Genomic DNA, 20,622 nt, shown 5'->3' with positions numbered 1-20,622 from the left:
CCACATTGGGCGCCATATATAAGGAGTATGGTTTTTCCTCCCGCCGCTGGTCTTGTCCCGCCACCACACCAGCTCCAATTAACACACAGAGACTCTGTATTAGATATAATGTTGTTGGCCAGCTCTGTCTTAATTATTAACCCATTTCTGTTAACCTATGTATTTCCACATGGTCTTATCTTACCGGAGAGCCGGCTGGTGTCCTGCTCTCTCTAGACTCTCATCTTGACTCCTCTTTACTCCTTCCTCTTTCCTCCTTGTCTCCTAGCCCCTCCTCTCTTGCTTTCCTACTAGCCAACAGTGCTCTATTCATTAACCAGTATGAGAAACATATTTACAGAATGACATCTCCCATCACTAGGTGGTATTCACAGTTACTCTGACAGATGGCATTGTGGGGACTGGAATTTAACAGATAAAGAATCAGACACTGGAGTCATAAATGACTCCTGAAAACACTCTCCAGGACCCTGGTTCTCAACCTCACATCATACAAGTTCCTAGGCTACGCTTGGTCTTGGATTGAAGCCTTTATGACAACCCCAAGCCCATGATTATCTGGCAACAATGACCCATGCAGGCTGACTTCTCCAGAAGTTGGATTATGTCTGTAATCCTCAACTTTGGGCTCAGCCACAGGACTTGTTTGGGATGGATGGATGCTTGGATCCTCTAGAAGGGGTTGGAGATGGGCCTGTAACCTCATGCTGTGAGCCCAGATTGCAGTATGTGAACCCATTTGGTGGGTTTGGCAAGCCTGGAACCACACCCCACTGAGCCCAGCCTTTACAGGAGACTCCGGCCACCTATGGCTCCCCAAACAGCTGCTGCTCCATGAGTGAGGGTCAGAGAGACACCAGAAAGCTATCCAGGACACTCTTTAGGAAACACCCCAATGGCTAACTAATGAGGACAGTATGCCCAGCCAGCACAGACTATACAAAAAAAAAAAAAAAAGCCAATACTATGAGGCTGGGAGATGCCCAACAAGAAAAAGGGAGTGGCCCTAAGTTCCTTGCCAAGCACTGAACCAGCCAATGAGACATGGACCAAATCAGACAGACATACAGAATGCAGGAGAGGTAAAAAGCCATGTGACAGAACATAAATTAATAGAAACAGGTTAATTTAAGTTATAATAGCTAGCTGGGGACAAGCCTAAGCTAAAGGCCAAGCCTTCATAATTAATAAGAAGTCTCCATGGCATTAATTGGAGGCAAATGATCCAAAGATAATCCAACAAGAAAGCTTGCTATAGAAAACATTTAATTTGGGTGGCTCACCTACAGTTTCAGAGTTCAGTCCATTATTGTGATGATGGAAGCACAGTAGTGTGCAGGCAGACATGGTGCTGGAGCAGACAGTGCTACATCTTGCAGGGAACAGGAAGTCAACTGACTCACTGGGCGGTATCCTGAGCATAGGAAACTTCAAAGCCCACCCCTACAATGACACACTTCCTCCAACAAGGTCATACCCACAAAGCCACACCTCCTAATAGTGCCTCTCCCTGTGAGATTATGGGGGCCAATTACATTCAAACTACCACATTCCACTCCCTGCTCCCCATAAGCTTGTAACAATATCATAGTGCAAAATGCACTCAGCCCAACTTCAAAAGTCCCTATAGTCTCTCATGGTCTCAACAATGTTTTAAAGTCCAGAGTTCAAAGTCTCTTCTGAGATTGATACAAACTCTTAACTGTAATCACCTTTAAAAAAATAAAATAAAAAAGCAAACATACTTCCAACATATAATGGCACAGGACATAACATTACCATTCCAAAAATGTAGGGGAAGGGATGATAGTGAGAAAATACTGGACCAAAGCAAGACCAAAAAACCAGCTGGGTGAACTCCAAACTGTGCTTCTCCATGTCTGATGCCAAAATGCTCTTCAGATCTCCAACTCTGTTCAGTTTTGTTGACTGCAATAGTCTTTCTCTTGGGCAGAACTCCTAGGCAAGTATCCTATGACTCTGGCATCTCTAACATCTTAGGTTCTCCTAGGCAATCCAGGCTTCAACTTCACAGCTTCATGAGATGGCCTCTACTGGGTCTCCATTCAGAGACACCCCTGACATATGCCTGGCCTTAGCAGATTTAGTCCTCAACTCTAAAGCCAGGACCACACGGCCAAAGCTGCCGAGTTCTGCTGCTCGCTGGCTCCTCATTCAACTACGCCTTCACCAGCTTTCTGTCTTTCACTACCCAATCTTGGCTGTCCTGAGACTCGCTCTGTAGACTCAGAGATCCACCTGCCTCTGCCTTCCCAGTGGCAGGATTAAAGCTGTGCCCCACCACACCCAGCTCTAAGCTTTTCTTTGGTTTCTTTCCACGAGTTGGAAAGTTAACTGGGTGGGATCTTGCCCTGAGGTCACCACTCCCTTTATTCCATTTCTTAATCCATCTTTCTCCTGGAACACAGGATTTAGCTCCATCCCACTCCCTGATGCTCTTTTCATCCTCAAAATTATTTTGTGATTTGCCCTGCTCGGCTTGCTTCTTTTCATCATAAATCTTCATTAGAGTTACCACTCACATCCACACAACAGAATCTATAGCTAGGCTGTTTTGAGATTTGTTCTGCCAACAGAATTAATCCAGAACTCTGCACTTTAGCCTTAGGCAGACTCTTTGGATAAGGACAAATGCAGCCACTTTCTTCACCAAAATATCACAAGAACAATCAATCTCTAGTCAACATACCAAAATTCCTCTCCTCTGAAACCTCTTGAGTGATCCCCAACAATTCAAATAACTCTTAGCATTTCTGTCTTCCATGCTCCTACTAGTATGGCCCTTTAAACTGTGCTTAAAGCATTCCACTGCTTTCATAACCCAAAGTACTTGCAAAGTCTAAATGCCTTCAAACAAGCACATGGCCAGGCTTTGCACAACAATACCCCACTCTTAGTACCGATTTCTGCCTTCGGGTTTTCATTGCTGTGAAGGGACACCATGACTATGGGCAACTCTTATAAGGAAAACATTTAATCGGGTGGCTCACATACAGTTTCAGAGGTTCAGTCCAATATCATCACGGCTGAGAGCGTGGCGGTGTGCAGGCAGATGTGGTGCTGGAGCAGAGAATGCTACATCTTGCAGGCAACAGGAAGTCAACTGACTCACTGGGAGGTATCCTGAGTATAGGAAACCTCAAAGCCCGCCCCCACAGTGACACACTTCCTCCAACATACCTCCTAATAGTGCCACTCTCTTTGAGATTATAAAGCCAATTACATTCAAACTATCACCGCATGTAAACAATTTTTAATAAAATGTCTTTCTTGTATTCATTCTTTGACAACATGCAAACAATGATATTGGTCATGTGCACCCCACGTCCTCCTTCCCAATCTCCCATGCATCATAATATGTGCCTTCCAGCATTCTCCTGTTTGGTTTTTGTTTTATTGGTTTATTTTTTGTTGAGACAGAATTTTATTTTGCCCAAGCTGGCCTAGAACTCACAGAGATCCCCATATCTCCGTACTCTGAGTGCTGGGATTAAAAATCAGCTATTTTATTAACCAATGAGAATAAGGCATATTCACAGTTGAGTCTCTGCATTAACTTCAGGCCACTGCAGAGAAACTACTATCTACTCTGGCCAAGGTTGAAGACAGCACTGACTTATGGATGCAAACATAAATATTTAGAAGGCATCATGTCCATTTAGCAAAACAACAGAAGTTCGTCACTAGTTTCTGTGACCTACCCAGCTATGGACTTCTGACCAGGTTTGTAGTGTAGGCCTGAATCCCTATCTGTGGAGAACATCACAAGCCAAGAAGTGGTTCACTATCCCCATAGCCTTTGTGCTGCTATTGCAACAATGGGCACACCTTGCCAGGCAGGTCAATGTTATAGTATGCAAAGTATGCTGGGATACCATTGATGTTCTTACTACACAACTCAACTGGCTAAACTGCTATATTAATAGAAGTCTTTAGTGGCTGCAGAAATGGCTCAGTGAATAAAAACAAGTACTGCTCTTACAGAGAACCAGGATTTGGTTCATAGCACCTACTTCAGGTAATTTTCAATTCTCTTTAAGTACAGCTTCAAGTGGTATGATGCCCTCTTCTGGCCTCCTCAGGTACTGCACTCACATGAACACATATACGCAAATACACATGCATATATTTTTAAAAAAAGAAAAAGTCAGTCAAATGTGGTGAACATCTGCAATTCCAGCACGAGAGACAGAGACAAGGGATTACATATTGAACATCATCTTTGGCTATATAGTGAGTTCTCTGCTAGCCTTAGGTACGTTACTTCCTGTCTCAGACAATAAAAATAGGATCTGGTGAGATAGCACAAGAGGTAAAGGTGCTTGCTGAGGCCTGAAGACCTGACTTCAATCCAAGAACCCAGCAGGCAAAAGCAGAGAAACAACTGCATAAAGCTGCCCTCTATCACAAGTGCACACATAATAACAACAATCTGTCTCTGTAGCACAGTGCTTGTGTGCCATATGTGAAGCCCTAAATTTCAATCCCCAATATACTGCCAGATATACAAGATGAAGATGATGATGATGATGGGCAGGGGCAAGAAGATCACAAGACTTCAAGGCCAGTCAAGACTGAGACCACACCTCAACCAAAACATGGTGATACTGAGGGAAGGTACTGAGGAATGCTAGAAAAATGGCTCAGTGGATGTTGCTTCAAGCTGAAGATCACAAAAACAAAGCAGTTGGTCACTAATCCTTACCTCTACCTCAGGCTGAAAAGGGTGATCCAGGAGATCTCCTCAGCATAACTGGAGATTTTGATGTCTTCCTATCCTCTGTGTTAAAGGCGTGTGGTCCCAGCTGCTGAGATCATCTTTGTGTGAGCTGTTTCTCTTTAGGATTGGATCAGTCTTGTGTAGATTTGGTTGTGCTTGGATTCAGAAATCAGTCTGCCTCTTAATCCTGAGTCCTAGGATAAAAGGTGTGTACCACCATCTCCCAGCTTTCGGCTGCTGGGATTAAAGGTATGTGCCTGGTTTCTTTGGCTTGTGGCTGACTTTGCTTTCTGAATCCTCAGGCAAGCTTAATAAATCATGAATAATATCACCACAGGATCAAGCACTTGCCATAAATATATGAGGACCAGATTTCAGACCCCCAAACCCATGCAAAGCCAGACACAGTAGTGCACATCTGTAACCCTAGCATGCCTAAGGTGAGATGGACAGGAGACTGTCCAGAGCTCACAGCCAGCTAGCCTGGAGTCTAGGGAAGGCAAGGACTACCACCTAAGGTTGTCCTCAGACCTTCACTCACATAAGTAAACCTGGGCATGGTGGTGCACACTGTGATTCTAGCACTTGGGAAGAGAATCAGGAATTCAAGATCAACCTCAGCTTAGTGGGGTCAAGGCCAGCTTTGGCTAGATGTCTGAAGGGGAAAAAAGTTAATTTTAACAAGAGTAACTAGTCACCAATGGCATCTTCAAACATTAAAAGTGAAGCATTTGTGGAATGTACCAAGTTCCAGGGTTGGGGTTTTGTTTTCTAAGACAAGGTCTCACCAGTGTTGGCTGGCCTAGAACTCAGAGATCCACCTACTTCCACCTGCTGATGCTGGGATTATAGATGTAAGCAACCACACCCAGCTCTTTAGGTTTGATTTGAACTATTCTACCATTTCAGGCAACAGTTGTAAGAAGTTTTTAAGTCTGTCTTTCAGAGACATGAAACCGAGCTGACCATCGCTCAGCTCCTTATGTGTAACAAATGTTCCCATGCTATGGAAGTGCCCGCAATGCACACATACACTTGTTTTAAATTAGACATCGTTCATGACTCTATTCCAAAGCATTTTATTGTTCTTTAAAAAGGGAATGTGCATGGCTAACAGTCATGACCTCTGGCCCCAGCCCCAGCAGCAGACAGTGCCAGAACCCCAGGAGCGCCTATCTTAAGGCCTCTGTTTCTCAGTCCTCACCTGGCCAGTCCCATAGGCCAGCTACAGCATCTGTTCACTTCCTAATAACTCCCAAACCAGCCTCGACTGCACCTGTGCACACAAACCATCTAAGCCCCAAGTCATTCAAAGGTTACATGGTTATGCACATTTACAATACATAGAAAAATAATAATTAGGATTTATACAAATTAGATTTTTACAAAACAATGTCACTACAAGAAAAACATCTTACATCCAAGCACGAAAATGTGGACACACACATGTGGAAATGAAGCTGAGAAGACATTTATTTCAGAGTGCCGGGTGGGAGGCACAGGAGCCGGGGGAGCTCTCTTTAATGACACACACCAAGTTTGAATTTGCCAGCAGAAGTCTCCCATCCCTTTTCTAGCTTCCACGAAGCTAGAGGGCTCACACAGCTGTTCCTCTCTCCAGGTTCTGCTTGATCTCAGCTGTGTACTTCCCGTAGAACCTCTCTGCTTTCTTGTTAAACTTGGCATTCCTCTCATTAATGTAGTCAATGTCGGCATCATCATTGTAGGGACGTCTTCGGCTATATTTGTCTCTCTTTTCAATTCTGGGGCAAGGAAGAGAATTAGGAGGTTCAGAATCACCTTCTCTAGACCTCCTCAAGCTCAAACTCAAAGATCCGCCTGCTTCTGCTTCCCAGACCCTAGGATTGAAGGCGCTGACCACCATGGATGGTCTTAACTGCCTTCTTTGATCTTAAAACATGGACACAAAGTTCAGCAGAGAATCAGCGCTCATAATACAACACCTTGGGAAACAGAAAAGTAGGTGCACTTTTCATCCACTTCAGATGGTGATCTAATTAATAGAACCTCAGTATGAGCGATGAGATCCAGCAACTGCAGCCTGTGCTCACAGGACTTCTGGACATCTTCATGGAAGCCCACACATGTAATCTGAGCAATCAGGGAGCAGAGGCTGGAGGACAGGTGACATAATGAGAGCCTGTCTCAAAAATCCAAAACATTTCTAAAGATGCTAAAAATAGGAACAAAAAGTGTGACTCTGGGGTAAAGCACCCTAATAACAATCCTATCAGTGATGACAAGCACTGTGGGGAGTGTGTGGTATACACCACTGCACCATCTGTATGGCCCTAAAATATAAATGCAGTCCCCTCTATCAGAAATAAAGATGGTCAAGCACTCGGAAGGTAGAGGCAGACGGATCTCTGTGAGCCTGAGGCCAGCCTGGCCTTTATTGTGAAATTCTATCTCCAAAATCTCAAAAAAAAAAAAAAAAAAAACACTAAAATAAACAAATATCGCCAGACAGAGACAGATACACACACACACACACACACACACACACACACACACACACACACACACACGCGCGCGCGCGCGCGCACGCGCGTAATCTCCACGCTACTTGAGTTCCAACCCAGACTGGGCAACATGAGGCCCATCTTAAACAAACAGGCACAAAATGCTATTAGTTTGAATTAGGAACCTATCCCTGGCTTTAGTATTGAAGGCCTGATCCAGATGATAAGGACTAGAAGGCGATGGAATCTTTAGGTGGGGCTTATAAGAGTCAGGTGGCCTGAGGAGTGTGCTCTTGAAAGGACACCAGGACTCTCCTCCCCACCAACCTGCCTACTTCCTAGTCCTCATGAGCTGACTAGGCCCTCCTAGCATGTACTGCCATGATCCACTGTGCAGCCTCAGGCCCAAGACAATAGACTGAGAGCTCTAAAACCAGGAGCCAAATTAAGTTATCTTAGGTATTTTGCTACAGTGATAGAAAGCTAATGGACACTATGACAGTTTAATTGCATCAATATTCCCATCTCCATATCCTATGGGCTCAGCCTGTACCTGCTGTCCAGCTTCAAAACCATCAGATTTTGGGTCAGAAATGAGCTGGTATCAGTTTTGTGATCTTCAAGTCATCTAAACATATCAGCCTCGGATCCACACCCCACCCACTTTCTCTTGTGAAGTATGGGCCATTCCACACTGCCCTACTGAGTACTTACTGCTTTTCCAGATCTAAAACCATTCTGTCAATTTCCTCTGAGGAAGGCACATGTGTCCCATGGAGAAGACTGTTGGATGTCGGGAAAAAATCTTCTCCACTGAGAAGACAGCAAAAAGATTTTCAGTCAGACATGAATGCTCTAGTCTCCAATTCATGTATGTATGTATGTATGTGTGTGTGATGAGAGACGATTTACACAGCAAAGGTAAAGGAAAAAAAGAAAATTCAGGCTCAGAACAGATGAGCCAGGCTGGGTGAACATGCCTATAAAGCCAGCCCGGCTCATACCATAACAGCTTCGTTCTTCAGATGCATAAACATTGCCCAGTAGAAAGGACTTGTCAAAGGCCATAAAAAGCTTGGAGCAGAATGTCTAAGGTTTCTCTGTATCAGAACAAGAGCCTGGCTGGGCACAGCAGCACACACCTTTAATCCCAGTGCCTGGGAAGCCAAGACAGGCAGATCTCTGAGTTCCAGGTCAGCCAGGGCTACACAGGAAAAACCTGGCCTCCAAAACAAATAACAATAAACCAGGAGTCTACCCCACCTTCCACAGCCATGCCTACTCATGCAACCTCTCTGCTTTCATACCGCAGCTGTCAGCAGTGTGAATGAAGACCACTGAGCCCCTTAAGTCCAAATATCTACCATCTGGTCCTTCATTTTATAGGACCCAAGCACGCAGCTCCTACAAAAGCACCTTGCTCGGATGACCTGGTGTTAGCCACCTGAAAGTCTCCAAGGAAAATCAGGGCTTAACTACTTCGTGATGAAGAGAACAGCAATTAGTGTTATCAAAACAGAGACTATCAAAAGACAGCCACTAATAGTCCACAAGTCACCATTAAACTGAGTTTGGTCAAGCAAGTTGGTGAACACCTGTAATCCCAGCACTCAAGGAGACTGAGGCAGGAGGATGCTGTGAGTTCAAGGACAACCCAAGCCACACAGTAGAAATGCCTCAGGTAAGTAAACAACTAGTTTAACTAGTTTGTATTTACACGTGTCTGTAACAATCTACTTGTACCCATCTTCCCAGCAGAGCTTTGCATTCTACCCAAGGACTTACTGCTTTTCTCTCTGTCGTTCATAGCTTTCCATGTCAGGTTTGATCTGCTTGGTCAGCCGGTGATACTGGCGTAATTGGGCAGCAGCATAATCTTAAACAAAATGAGAACCAGAGGTAATCTATATTACTTATTAGAGAAAACTCTAAATTATTATTGTCCTACATGCAGAGGATACTAACCTAAGCACAGCCTGTATCCTGAACAGGCTAATAGGAAAACTGACTAATTCAAATCTGTCAGGGGTGGTAACACCCTCCTGTAAACTCACCACTCAGGAGGTTGAGGCAAGAGGATCCTGAGTTTGAAGACTGCCTAGGCTACACAGTGAGACTAAATAACAAAATGGCAACAAAAAAGGCTAAGGACCAAAGCAGCCAGCAGAATGACAGGCAGCCCTGGGTTCTACCTTGACACAGCTACATTCTCCCTGGCCTCCTAGAATATTCCATGAATGAAGTTCAAGTGCATGTGCTCTCAATAAAGCAGAAGCCTTGGTCCAATAGTTCCATTCAGTAAAGCAGAGGTCAGCACAGGTCAGCTGTACCTGAAAACCCCAAGTCAGGGTTCTTCCTCTTCTTCCTCCTCTCCCATCTCTCAGCATCTTCTGCACTGATCTCCAGCAGCTTCACTTTCTCGTAGTCTTCCCCTCTTGCTGCACACTCCTGAAAACACAGGCAGCATTGAGCCCAGGCTAACCTCAAATTCAAAGCAACCCTCCTGCCTCAGCTTCCCAAGTGCTAGAACTATAGAAATGACCCATCATTTCCAGCTACTTGACCTATTTTAAATGAAGAAAAGATGTAATAAAAGTATCAAGAAACAGCCGTCATGACTGTCCAGTGGGTAAAGGTGTTTGCTGCCAATCATGACCACCTGAATTCTACATCAGGCTCACACAATGGAAGAAAAGAACTGGCTCCTAGAATTTGTCCTCTTGTGCCCACACACATACAAATAAACATGTAAGAAAATTAAAATCAACAGCAACAGAACAGAGCAGGGGTCATATCTGATTTAAATGTTTTGCAGAATTCCTAATTCATTCAAGTAACCATTAGTATAGTTCTTGTCCTACAGACAAGAAAAGTAAGGTTCAATCAGGCAGTTGTGGCACAGCCTTAATTCCAAAACTCAAGAAACAGAGGGAGGCAGATCTCCGTAAGTTTCAGGACAGCCAGGGCTACAAAGAAAAACTGTCTTGAAAAACCAAAGGGGAGGGGGTGGGAGAGAAAGGAAAACAGAAGAAATAAGGTTCCCTGAGGTAAATGACTTGCCCACCTACTCAGCTACCATCATCTCCTGTCTCAATGGAAGAGAGCAACCAGGGTTTTCTAACCTTTTTCTTTTCTTCCTCCTGCAGCTCCCACTCCAAACGTGCTTTCTTGGCTTCCCAGTTTGCAGGCAACTTAAGTCTTTTGTCTTCTTCCACAACTTCCTGGTGATTTAACTTACGAGCTTCATTCTAAAACCGTAAGAGACAAAAAGGCAGTCAGAAAAACAGGAGAGGGGCCCAAATAGACCCACCCTGCCTTCCTTGCAGTGACTAAGTGACCCCACTTAATGCTACAAGGAATAAAAACCACTCATAAAGGTACACCACTGAATGAGACCTCAGGGCTGCCAAGCTTTGCTGCTCCAGAGCCCCAGGGGCTACTGTCAGCCTTGCCTATTCCGCTGGGTGGTTCCTTTATTATTACATAAAGGTTGGCAAAGTGCCCTCACTGAACCATACCATAGTACAGTGGCAACCAAAGGCATTATACTTTAAAGCTTTTTAAAGAATTTATTGTGTTTGTATGTGGATACACACATGCCATGTGGTTTTTGTGGAGATCAGAGGTTAACTCCCAGCATTACTTCTTTTTCCCACCATGTGAAGTGTGCTGGTTCATTTGTTTCTTTTCTTTTGTTTTGTTTTATATTCTTGCAGGCTCAAGAACCATTTAAAAAAACAAAACAAACAAAAAGTTCTTCTGAGCCAGTAAGTTGGCTCAGTGGGTGAGTGATTGCCACAAAGCCAGATGACTTCAACACTTGGAACCACATGAGAGGAGAGAACTGACTCAGTCCTGTGGTCCTCTCATCAACATGCACTTCAGGTACACAAATAACAAATGTAAAAGGACTTGTCCTTATTTCTGTGCCTGTGTGTGTGCACACATGTCTCGATCATTGTGGAGGTCAGACGGTTATCTCCTTCCACTTTTACCTGAATTCCAGGGATCAAACTCAGTTTGGTGGCCAAACTTGTACAACAAGGGTCTCTAACTGAGTAATCTCACCAATCTAAGGACAATTTTATTAAAGTTCAAGAGAAAAAAACAAGTCAAGCAAGCTGTAAATTTTAGCAGGTGCCAGAGAAGGGAGATGATAAGAGAACGATTTTGCCAGGTCTTTTGAATTACATTCCAAAAAAGCAAACAAGTTAGCAAAAGCAGTCAGGTGGGAAGAAACCACATGGGGCAGTGAGGAGGGACTGTCTTCAGAGAAAGAATAATGTCCAGAGTGTCTGGAGAGCCATGCTTAGGATGTGGGTGGGTCTCCAAACAAGCAATGGAAAATAAGTTAGACTTTTTGGTTTTGGTTTGGTTTTTTCCACACAAGGTTTCTCTGTGCAGCCCTGGCTGTCCTAAAACTTGATCTGTAGACCAGGTTGGCCTCGACCTACTGAGACCCGTCTGCTTCTGTTTCCCGATTCTATGATTAAAGGGATGGATGCACTACCATCAGCCAGCAAGTTATACTTTTTTGAGTTTTAACTTGGGAAAAAGGGCAAGTGTGTGCTAGTTGTTTTTAAGGTGCGGAAACTTTTTTGTTTATGCTTTGTTTCGAGACAGGGTGTCTCTGGGTGTCCTGGCTGTCCTGGAACTTGCTCTGTAGACCAGACTGACCTCGAACGCACAGAGATCTGCCTGCTGGGATTAAAGGCGTGTGCCACCACCGCCAGGGTAAGGAGAGGAAACTCTTACTAAGAAGTGTATTCCTATTTCTAGCTAAATATTTCCCTACATAAAAATGAATAATTTGGAGGCCAGCCAGGTCTACAAGAGCTAGTCCCAGGACAGCCTCCCAAAGCCACAGAGAAACCCTGTCTCGAAAAACTTAAAAAAAAAAAAAAGTAATTTGTTAGAAACATGGAGCAGGGGAACTGTTAGCAACAGAACTAGCCTATCCCAGATAAACTAAGTCATGTGGGTGGGATCTGGGAGGAAGGCGCAGGTGAGGCTTTCGAAGCGATGTCACCGTGAGTCCAGACCCACCACCTGAGACCTTCCAGTCCCGGAGCGCCCCGCCCTGCAGCCTGGCGAGCTGCTGCGCCTTCCTCCAGCCCCGCGCCCGGCCTGGCTCACGTCCCCGCCACTCACCCGCTTCAGGTGCAGCTCGCGGAACTTGCGCAGTCTCTGCTCGCGCTTCTGCGCCGCCAGCTCCTCGGCCGCCGAAGGCCGGTCTTCCGAGGCATCCGCGGGCACCTGCGATCACAACCAGCCTCAGGTTCGGCGTCCCCGACGGCCACGTCCCCGGCCGACACCCCCGTAGCCTCGCCTCGTGTCCCGCCCCGGCGTCACCCCGATAAAACCCTGCGCGAGGCCGGTGATACTCACCTCAACTTCGGTCGCAGCCGCCATTACAGCCTTCCCTGTACTTCCGGCAACAACACCGAGTACTTCCGTCGGCTTCTAGCCCGAGGCTGCAAGCCCCACCCCTTCCTATGGCAGCAGATTCTTCTGGTCTGTCCCGCCCCTTTCGTGCGCAGGCGCAGATTGCGCAAGCAATGTCCCGGATGAACAAGGCGGAGAGGCAAGGGTGGGGAAAAGCTCTGGGCGTCTCCTAGAATGGAATGCCCGGTAGGAGCCTGGTTGGGAATCGCTTATCCTGGGTGTTACCTCCTCTGAAGCACCCTACCTCACATAGGCCTTGAGCAGTTGGTATGAGGTCGCGTCCATTGAGCAGATACTTTTCTGATGTTACTGACTGCTGGAGAACAGGGCCAACTCAATATTGTTCACTCATCCCAGTACCACAGTTAACTACCAAAGTTACTAAGACAAAGCAGGAATACAACAGAGACAAACGAAACATGTTCCTTTCTCCAAGAAAGGGTTTCTTTGTGTTCCTTTGTAGACCAGCCTGGTCTTGAACCCACAGAGATGCGCCTGCCTCTGCCTCCCAAGTGCTGGGATTAAGTTATTGCCCAAGTGTAAAGGCTTGAGTACAAATAGCTGTGGTGGCACACTCCTGGCATCCCAGCAGGTGGAAACACGAGGGTGTCTACCAAGTATGAGGCTTGCTTGAGCTACAGTGACTTAACCAGTGCTACAAGGCATGTCCGTTTATTTTTAGCAAACAAAAAGAGGATATCTAAATTAAAAGATTAAGCAGTGATAGGAAAAAAAATGGAAATTTAGGGCAAATGTCTTTTAAGTCCCCTCCCCTGTATGGAGAATCTTCTCAAGCTTAATAAAGTTATTTGCTCTTCAAAAAAAAAAAGCAAAAAACAAAACCCCACAAGAATTTTTTAAAATGCAAGGTGGGCATGGTGGCACACACCTTTAATCCTGTGAGTTATAGCAGTCTGATCTACTGAATTTTAAGACTCAGACTGTCTCAAAAATAAAAGTAGCCTGGCATTTGGGAGGCAGGGGCTGGCAGATCTCCATGAGTTTGAAGCCTGCCTGACTTACAGTGAGACCCTGTTTAAAAACAAAAAAATATCCGGGCATTGGTGGCACATACCTTTAGCCCCAGCACTCGGGAGGCAGAAGCAGGCAGATCTCTTGAGTTTGAGACCAGCCTGGTCTACAAGAGCTAGTTCCAGGACAGCCTCCAAAACCAGAGAAACCCGGTCTCAGAAAAACAAAACAAACAAAAAACAAAGTAAAATAAAACAAAAAGGAAATTAAAAATTAAAACAAATTTAAATCTAAACAATAAGGTTCTCTGGTTGGGAAACCGATCACAAAAACCTCTTGTGAAGGGATGAGTGTTTCTAAATGGTGGTGGTGGTGGGAGGTAGTGGTGCATGCCTTTAATCTCAGCACTCAGGAGGCAGAGGCCAGCCTGATCTACAAAGTAACATCCAGGCCAGGCTCCAAAGCTACAGAGAACCCCTATCTTTTACTTATTTTTGGTTTTTAGAGACAGGGTTTCTCTGTATTGCTTTGGAGCCTGTCCCAGACCTAGCTCAGTAGAGCAGGCTGGCCTCAAAACTCAGATTCACCTGCCTCTGCCTCCCCAGTGCTGGAAAAGGTGTGCCACTAAGGTCTGGTTGAGATTTTCATCTTTTAAGGAAGTATGAGGGACTGGAGGTGCAGTCTGTTACCCCAGCACTCAGGTGGTAACAGGCAGGACCAGAAATTCAAGGTCAGCAGGATGTGACAGCATAGGTCCCAGCAAAGGCAGAATATGAGTTCAAGGTCAGCATGGTGTACCCAGTGGGTTCTGGGAGAGGACTACATTTGAGACCCTGCCTCAAAAACCACAATACAGACATACAGGAAGGAAACTGATTCAGTAATGAGTGGTGCAAACTAAACATGAAAGAACTGTCAAAAGGCAAATTCAGTACACACTAGAGGAACTGTAGAATTACAACTATAGAAAGAGACATCTCTTCTATGTTGATGAGAAGGTAGTCACAGGGTTGGAGATGACTCAGTGGCTGAGAGCTGCTCTTCTAAGAGGACCCTGGTTCCTAGCACCCACATTGCCAATTACCTTGAACTCCAATTGTAGGAGATACAAAGCTATTAGCAGTTATACCCTTTATGCAGACAGACACACATTCCATTCCCAGCACTGAGTGGCACAGGCCCATCCCTAATTCTAGTTCTAGGGACTCCCAACACCCACATCTGACTTCTGTGGGCACCAGGCATTCAGGTGGAGCAGATAGGTGTACATACAGATAAAACATCCATCCATATAATTACAGTAATGTCCTTATTTAGAAGTGCATTATCCTCCCAATAACATACCATTTGATGTTTTGTGGAAATTTTTTGTGCTGCTTGAGATTAAACCGGTGATACTGCTGTGAAGGGTTTGGAATTTTTATTTTCCTGACAGCAGGGCCTTCTCTGTGTATAACTGGCTGTCCATGCTGGCCTCAATCTAAGAGATCCATCCACCTGTCTCTGCCTCCAGAGTGTTGGGATTAAAGGCAGCACCACCACCTAGCTTGCTATTTTTTTTTTGTTTGTTTGTTTGTTTGTTTGTTGTTTTTTGAGACAGGGTTTTTCTGTAGCTTTGGATCCTGTCCTGGAACTAGCTCATGTAGACCAGGTTGATCTGGAAATCAAGAGATCTGCCTAACTCTGCAATTAAAGGCCTGTGCTACCACCACCTGGTTTGTTTTTAGTGGAGTCTCACTGCCCTGAAGCTTGTTTTGTAAGTCCAGGCTGGCCCTGAACTCAAACCAGATCTACTTGTACATATCTCTGCTGAGTGCTAAGAATTTCCAGCTAAAACAGTTCATTTTAAAGACCATTATCTTTTTTTAAGCTATGTGTATGAGCAGTTTGTCTGCATGTATGTCAGTGCCCCACAAACAACAAGAGGATGTTAGATCTCCAGGAATTGGAGCTACAGATGGTTGTGAGACACCTTATGGGTGTTCAGAATCAAACCTGGGTCCACTGGAAGAACAGCCAGTGCATAAATCCCTGAGCCATCTCTCCAGCCACAGGAAGGAAATCTTGGCATTCAACCCTCACACTTAGTATTCCTATTATTGCCCTCAGGCTACACACCTAAGAGCACTCAAGAGGCAGAGACAAGATTTTAAGTTTGATTCAGGACAGCTGTCAAGGATACAAATTTAAACTAAATAAAAGACCAGCTTCCCCACACCCCAATTCTTATGAATTAATCATCTTGTACGTTCAGACTCAGTTTTGGAATTAGGAAGGTTTTTCATCCTAAGTAGATCCATTCAATACCCATGAAATCAAGACAAATAATAAAAAGTTTATTAACAAATATACAAAATACACAGTATTCACCTGTGTCTTACAAAGTTCACCCATGTACATATGCAGTACTATACAATACTTACAAGTATATATAAGACTCCCACTTGTATGCAAATTTCTGGTCCATCTGTGTTCCTACAATTTCAAGAGAAACCTCAACTGTGAACATGTCACCATTAAGCATCTTTCTGTAATGAAGTTTAACAACATTTACTGCTGTTATACTCAAGCAGGCAGGCTAATGCTGGAGGACAGCAATTCTTAGTAAAGTGCAGTTTTAGGGAACCCAGCCCTTAGTTTTCATTTACACAGGTATCCACAGTCCGTAAGGACTTTTTTTCTTATCTATTTTTGGTGATCCTGATGATGTCTCTTCAGCAGCAGCTTTGGCTGTTTTCTGTAGCGGCTTTGCTATGGAATTCTGTAAGACAATAAACTAAAGTCAACTTCCCAGAGATTGTCAACACAAAAAAAAAAAAATTTCTTTAAAACTTACATAGATACACGCCAGACCGCCTGAAACAAGCTGATCCTACATTCAAAACAGCTGGACAAAACAGCCCTACAGACTACAGCCAGGATATCTGAATCTTCTTCGAATCCCCCATGACAGCGCCCCTTACCAGCAGAAGTAGTTTGGAAAGAACAACGCCCAAATTCCCAAATATTGTGTATAAATGTTTGTTTTCATTTAATTGGACTTTGTTATATAAAAATAAAAAATAAAGGTAAGAAAAAAAACTTACATAGATAATGTTCAGGTATACTTACATTAGAGCTGAAGGCTATGTTTCTTTGTGCAGCAGATTTCTCACTGGGATTCTGAGTTTCCTCTTCAGCTTGCTTTTCTGAGTGCTAGAAGGGCAGAGAATTTTTAAACATAGCCTCAGATTTTGAATACTGTATAAAAAGCAGCCCAATTGTACACTAATGTAGATGAAGACACACAAACCAAATTCCATCTATTGTCAGTTAACAAGCAAGACCAAAAAAAAAAAAAAACTGCTGTTTCCACTTAACATTGACTTAGAAAGAAGTAGACACAATTCCCCAGGAATAACTGATTCTTGTGAGTGAATACAACTCATTTTTGAGTAAATGCAACAGAAAATTCTTTTGTCAAAAGAATGGAGGCATTTGCAGAGGGTGCCTAAATCATCTCAAGGAATACCGCTTACTTGCCTAAGCAAACAGTAGGTAGAACACAAGGTACGGCAATACAGACAAGCCATCTTCATTGTACAATTAAGTTTTACCTTAAATTTCTATAAAGCAATTTTTTGAGACCAAGTCTCTTATCTATCCTTGACTGGCCTAATTCATTATGCAGTCAAGGCTGATGACTTTGAATAATCTTATCTCCCAAGTGCTGGGATCACAGGTGTGGGGTACCACACCCAGTTTACACTGCTAGAAACTAACCCCTGGTGTTATGCACCCTAGGCCAACTGAGCTACATTCCCAGACCAAATTATCAACTTTAATAAGATTCAGGTTTCACACCAATTAACTTGTAAGTACAGTGCAATGTGCCAATGCACATCCTTTGTAATTCTGGAGAATTATAATAAACTTATCTGCAAGTGAAGCAGGCCTCTTCTTCTGTAATCTCTCAAAACATCTGGAATATATTGCATATATTATGAACGGGACATCTAGAGCACAGATGCCCCAACATTACACAGTGCATCCAGGCTGAATTGTCAAACTGCCTTACACAAATAGCTCTAGCCCAAAACGCTTACATGCACATGGACTACCTTCAATCAAAGCTAAGTTTTCATTCTGAACATCAACTCTGGCATTTTTAACCCATAATCAATTACCCACAGATTTTCTTCATCATTGTCTGGAGACCACATTCATGATTTCTATAAGACAGAAATAAAGCAGATAAACTATACTGTATACTGAGCACAGACTTTTGGGAACATAATGCTGTAAATGAAAGCTACTAATGGAACACTCCAGTCTCTAAAGACTAGATAGAGTAAGAAAAAGACAAAGTACTACCAATAATATAGTCAGTGGATTTACTGTTAACAAGAAAAACAGACCAACAGTCAGAATGAAAGCAAGTTCATTATCTCCCAGTTTCCTGTGAAATGGTCTAGTACTTTTCAGATTAAGGTTAGTTTTGTTCTGAGCAAATGATTTAAGACATCCCTGGAGGGCTGTCTACAGTAAACTGACAGGGTAAGGAGATTTGCTGGCAGTAGCCTTATCAATATACTTACCTCCATCTTTGCACCACTGCTCGAAACAGCTGCTCTCTGGCTTGTTTCCTTAGCTGCAGTTCGCAGACTGGCAGGCAGGTCAAAGCTGGCTGTCCCTAGAGCTTTTGCTGCATTGGCTTTTGCTATTTCCAGCAGCTCCATTCGATCTAAGGACATTGAGACATTCATTATCACCTAAGGTTCCTTAAAGGCCAAAATTACAAGCTTATGTTTTCTAAAACAGTAATGTTTTCCTTTTAATAAGTAAAGCATTTTTGGGAAACAAAAACCAATTTTATGCTGAGGGGAAAAAAATAGCTTCCCAAAATTAGCTCAAACTAGGTTTGTTTTTTTTTTGTTTTGTTTTGTTTTTTAATTCTCCTGGTTTTGAGATAGGGTCTCTCTAACAATCCTGGTTGTCCTGCAACTCTGTAGACCAGGCTGGCCTTGAACATTAAGAGATCCACCTGCCTCTGCCTCCTGACTGGCTACAGTTTGCTATCCTGACAAACAGCACAAACAGCACTGTTTTGTCTTTTCTTCATGCATTTCTGTAAACTAGGGAGTCTGGTAAGTTTATATAGCCCAATTATCTTTACTACTAATCTTGACAGTGTCAATATTCATGTTCAAATTTACTATTTATTTTGTAATATTACCAAGTCACCTGACAGAAAGCAAAATCCAACCTTTTTTTTTTTTTCTCGGTAAATCACTTTAAACTAAATCACTAACATATTTTAAAGGTCGTACTAAAAACAGCCAACTAGTAGGAGAGAAAAACTCCTCTTTGGGTCAGCGAAACCATAAGTGGACTTGGACTCTTTAGGTGAAAAGTGAGAAATTACGGTCTACTTAATTCACCAGCTAAAAATCCTATTTCCCTCCAAGAAATCTGAAGCTTTCTAGCACCGAAGTACACACGCTGGAAGAACGCCCAGGACAGGGGTAATCTGCCTAGCATAGCATATTAACAGGCTTAACCAATCCAACTTAACTGCTCAATCCGCCCCCCCCCCATTCCCTGCGCTGACTCACACCTACTGTGGGAAATAAAGGGAGGACTGGTGCAGATGGCTGGGTGACAGCGTCCTCAATTCAATTCCCAGAATCCCACAAAAGTCAAAGTGACACCAAGACCCACCTTTCTCACTTAAGCGAAAGGGAGTTCTGCTCCTGCTGCGCGACCTGGTTCTGGATCTTTCCCTCCACCTGGGGCGATCCTCGGGATACACCGTGCGGCCGAAACCGTAGTAGCGCCGCCCGCGAGTGATCGCGTAGTACGCCCTCCTGTGATGCGACCTCCCGCGGGAGCGCGACCTGCTCCGGGACCGGTAGGGAGAAGGCGACTGGTAGTACCTCCGCGGCGGCCCGTAAAAGCTGTCCCGGTAGTAGCGGCGGCCTCGGGACCGGGACCGGCTGCGTGAGTACGACCGCGAATAGCGCCTGTACTTGCGCTGGTGGCGCCTGCGGGACCGGGATCGGGACCGCCTGCTCCGCCGCGGCCTGCTATGGCTGCGCGACGACGAGCGGCTGGCGCTGCGGGAGTCGGGGCCGGAGCTGCGGGACGAAGAGCGGCTGCGGGAGCGCGACGACAGGCGGCTGGAGCGGCCCGAGCCCGACGTAGATGGCGATGCTTTTTCCTGCGGAGATCCGGGCCACATATCGTTCACGTACTTGGACATGGCGGCCGAGGACATGACTTCCTTCTTGGAATCCGGCTCCTTCCGCAAACGCAAGGGCGTCTAGGAACGACGGCAAAGGGCGAGGGTCAATCCGGAGGCGGGAGCGTGCAACGCGCATGCGCGAAGAAACAAGCTCGCGCCCCTCCCTCGACCACCCGGGACCGCGCCACCCGACCCACCTTATGCCGATGACGTGCTCGCAAAGGCGAGAGAAAAGCCTAGCGGACACCTTCCTCTCAGACCAGGGTCCGAAGGCGACCGGGTTACCGTCTGGGACGTGGAAGCACAGCCACCTCAACCTCCGAAGTCCGGGCGCGAACTGAACCCAGTGGCAACGTCAGCGCCGAAAATACTAGAAGTTAGCGCGGAGCATGCGTACAAACATCAGCGCGATGGGGCGGACTCTCTTCTCCTCCAATCGCCACTAGCCATTCGCTCTCAGCGGGTTGCTTCGGGCTGCGCCTTCCAGACACGCATGCGCGTGGAGGCCGTCACCCCCACCCCGCACACCACTCCATCCCGGCCTTCTACATCCGGGTATTTTGAGGATTTATTGTTTTCAGGGATTTTTGTTTGTGGGCTGGATAATTGGTTTCGGGATTTGGCTTTTTGACACAGAAGTTAGCTACGTAGCTCAGTCAGGCCCCAAATTCGCTGCCACCCTCCTGTCACTGCCTCTCCGTGCTGGCGTTACCGACCTGGGCTACCACGCCCAACTTTTGTTTTCCTTTTTTTTTTTT

The 20,622-nt window shown here is 45.0% G+C and overlaps 2 protein-coding genes across 2 annotated transcripts; both read right to left on the bottom strand.

Annotated features, from left to right (window-relative positions):
- Nucleotides 1-5,804: 5,804 nt before the first annotated feature.
- Nucleotides 5,805-12,686, bottom strand: Syf2 (SYF2 pre-mRNA splicing factor). The gene is made up of 7 exons (XM_051173571.1): nt 12,613-12,686; nt 12,376-12,480; nt 10,347-10,472; nt 9,555-9,672; nt 9,010-9,100; nt 7,939-8,037; nt 5,805-6,504 (listed from the first exon to the last, which is right to left on the bottom strand). Exons 1-7 carry the CDS (start codon nt 12,634-12,636, stop codon nt 6,339-6,341), a joined length of 729 nt encoding a protein of 242 aa, XP_051029528.1. The 5' UTR covers nt 12,637-12,686; the 3' UTR covers nt 5,805-6,338.
- A 3,270-nt stretch (nt 12,687-15,956) lies between these two features.
- On the bottom strand, nt 15,957-20,143 carry Rsrp1 (arginine and serine rich protein 1). The gene is made up of 5 exons (XM_051173440.1): nt 20,062-20,143; nt 19,342-19,942; nt 18,219-18,364; nt 16,753-16,836; nt 15,957-16,402 (listed from the first exon to the last, which is right to left on the bottom strand). The coding sequence occupies exons 2-5, from the start codon at nt 19,895-19,897 to the stop codon at nt 16,286-16,288; spliced, it is 903 nt and encodes a 300-aa protein (XP_051029397.1). The 5' UTR covers nt 19,898-19,942; nt 20,062-20,143; the 3' UTR covers nt 15,957-16,285.
- Nucleotides 20,144-20,622: the final 479 nt, after the last annotated feature.

This window comes from Phodopus roborovskii, unplaced genomic scaffold (genome assembly GCF_943737965.1).
Source record: "Phodopus roborovskii unplaced genomic scaffold, PHOROB, whole genome shotgun sequence".
NCBI lineage: Eukaryota > Metazoa > Chordata > Mammalia > Rodentia > Cricetidae > Phodopus > Phodopus roborovskii.
This window is presented reverse-complemented; position numbering and strand designations above follow the sequence as displayed.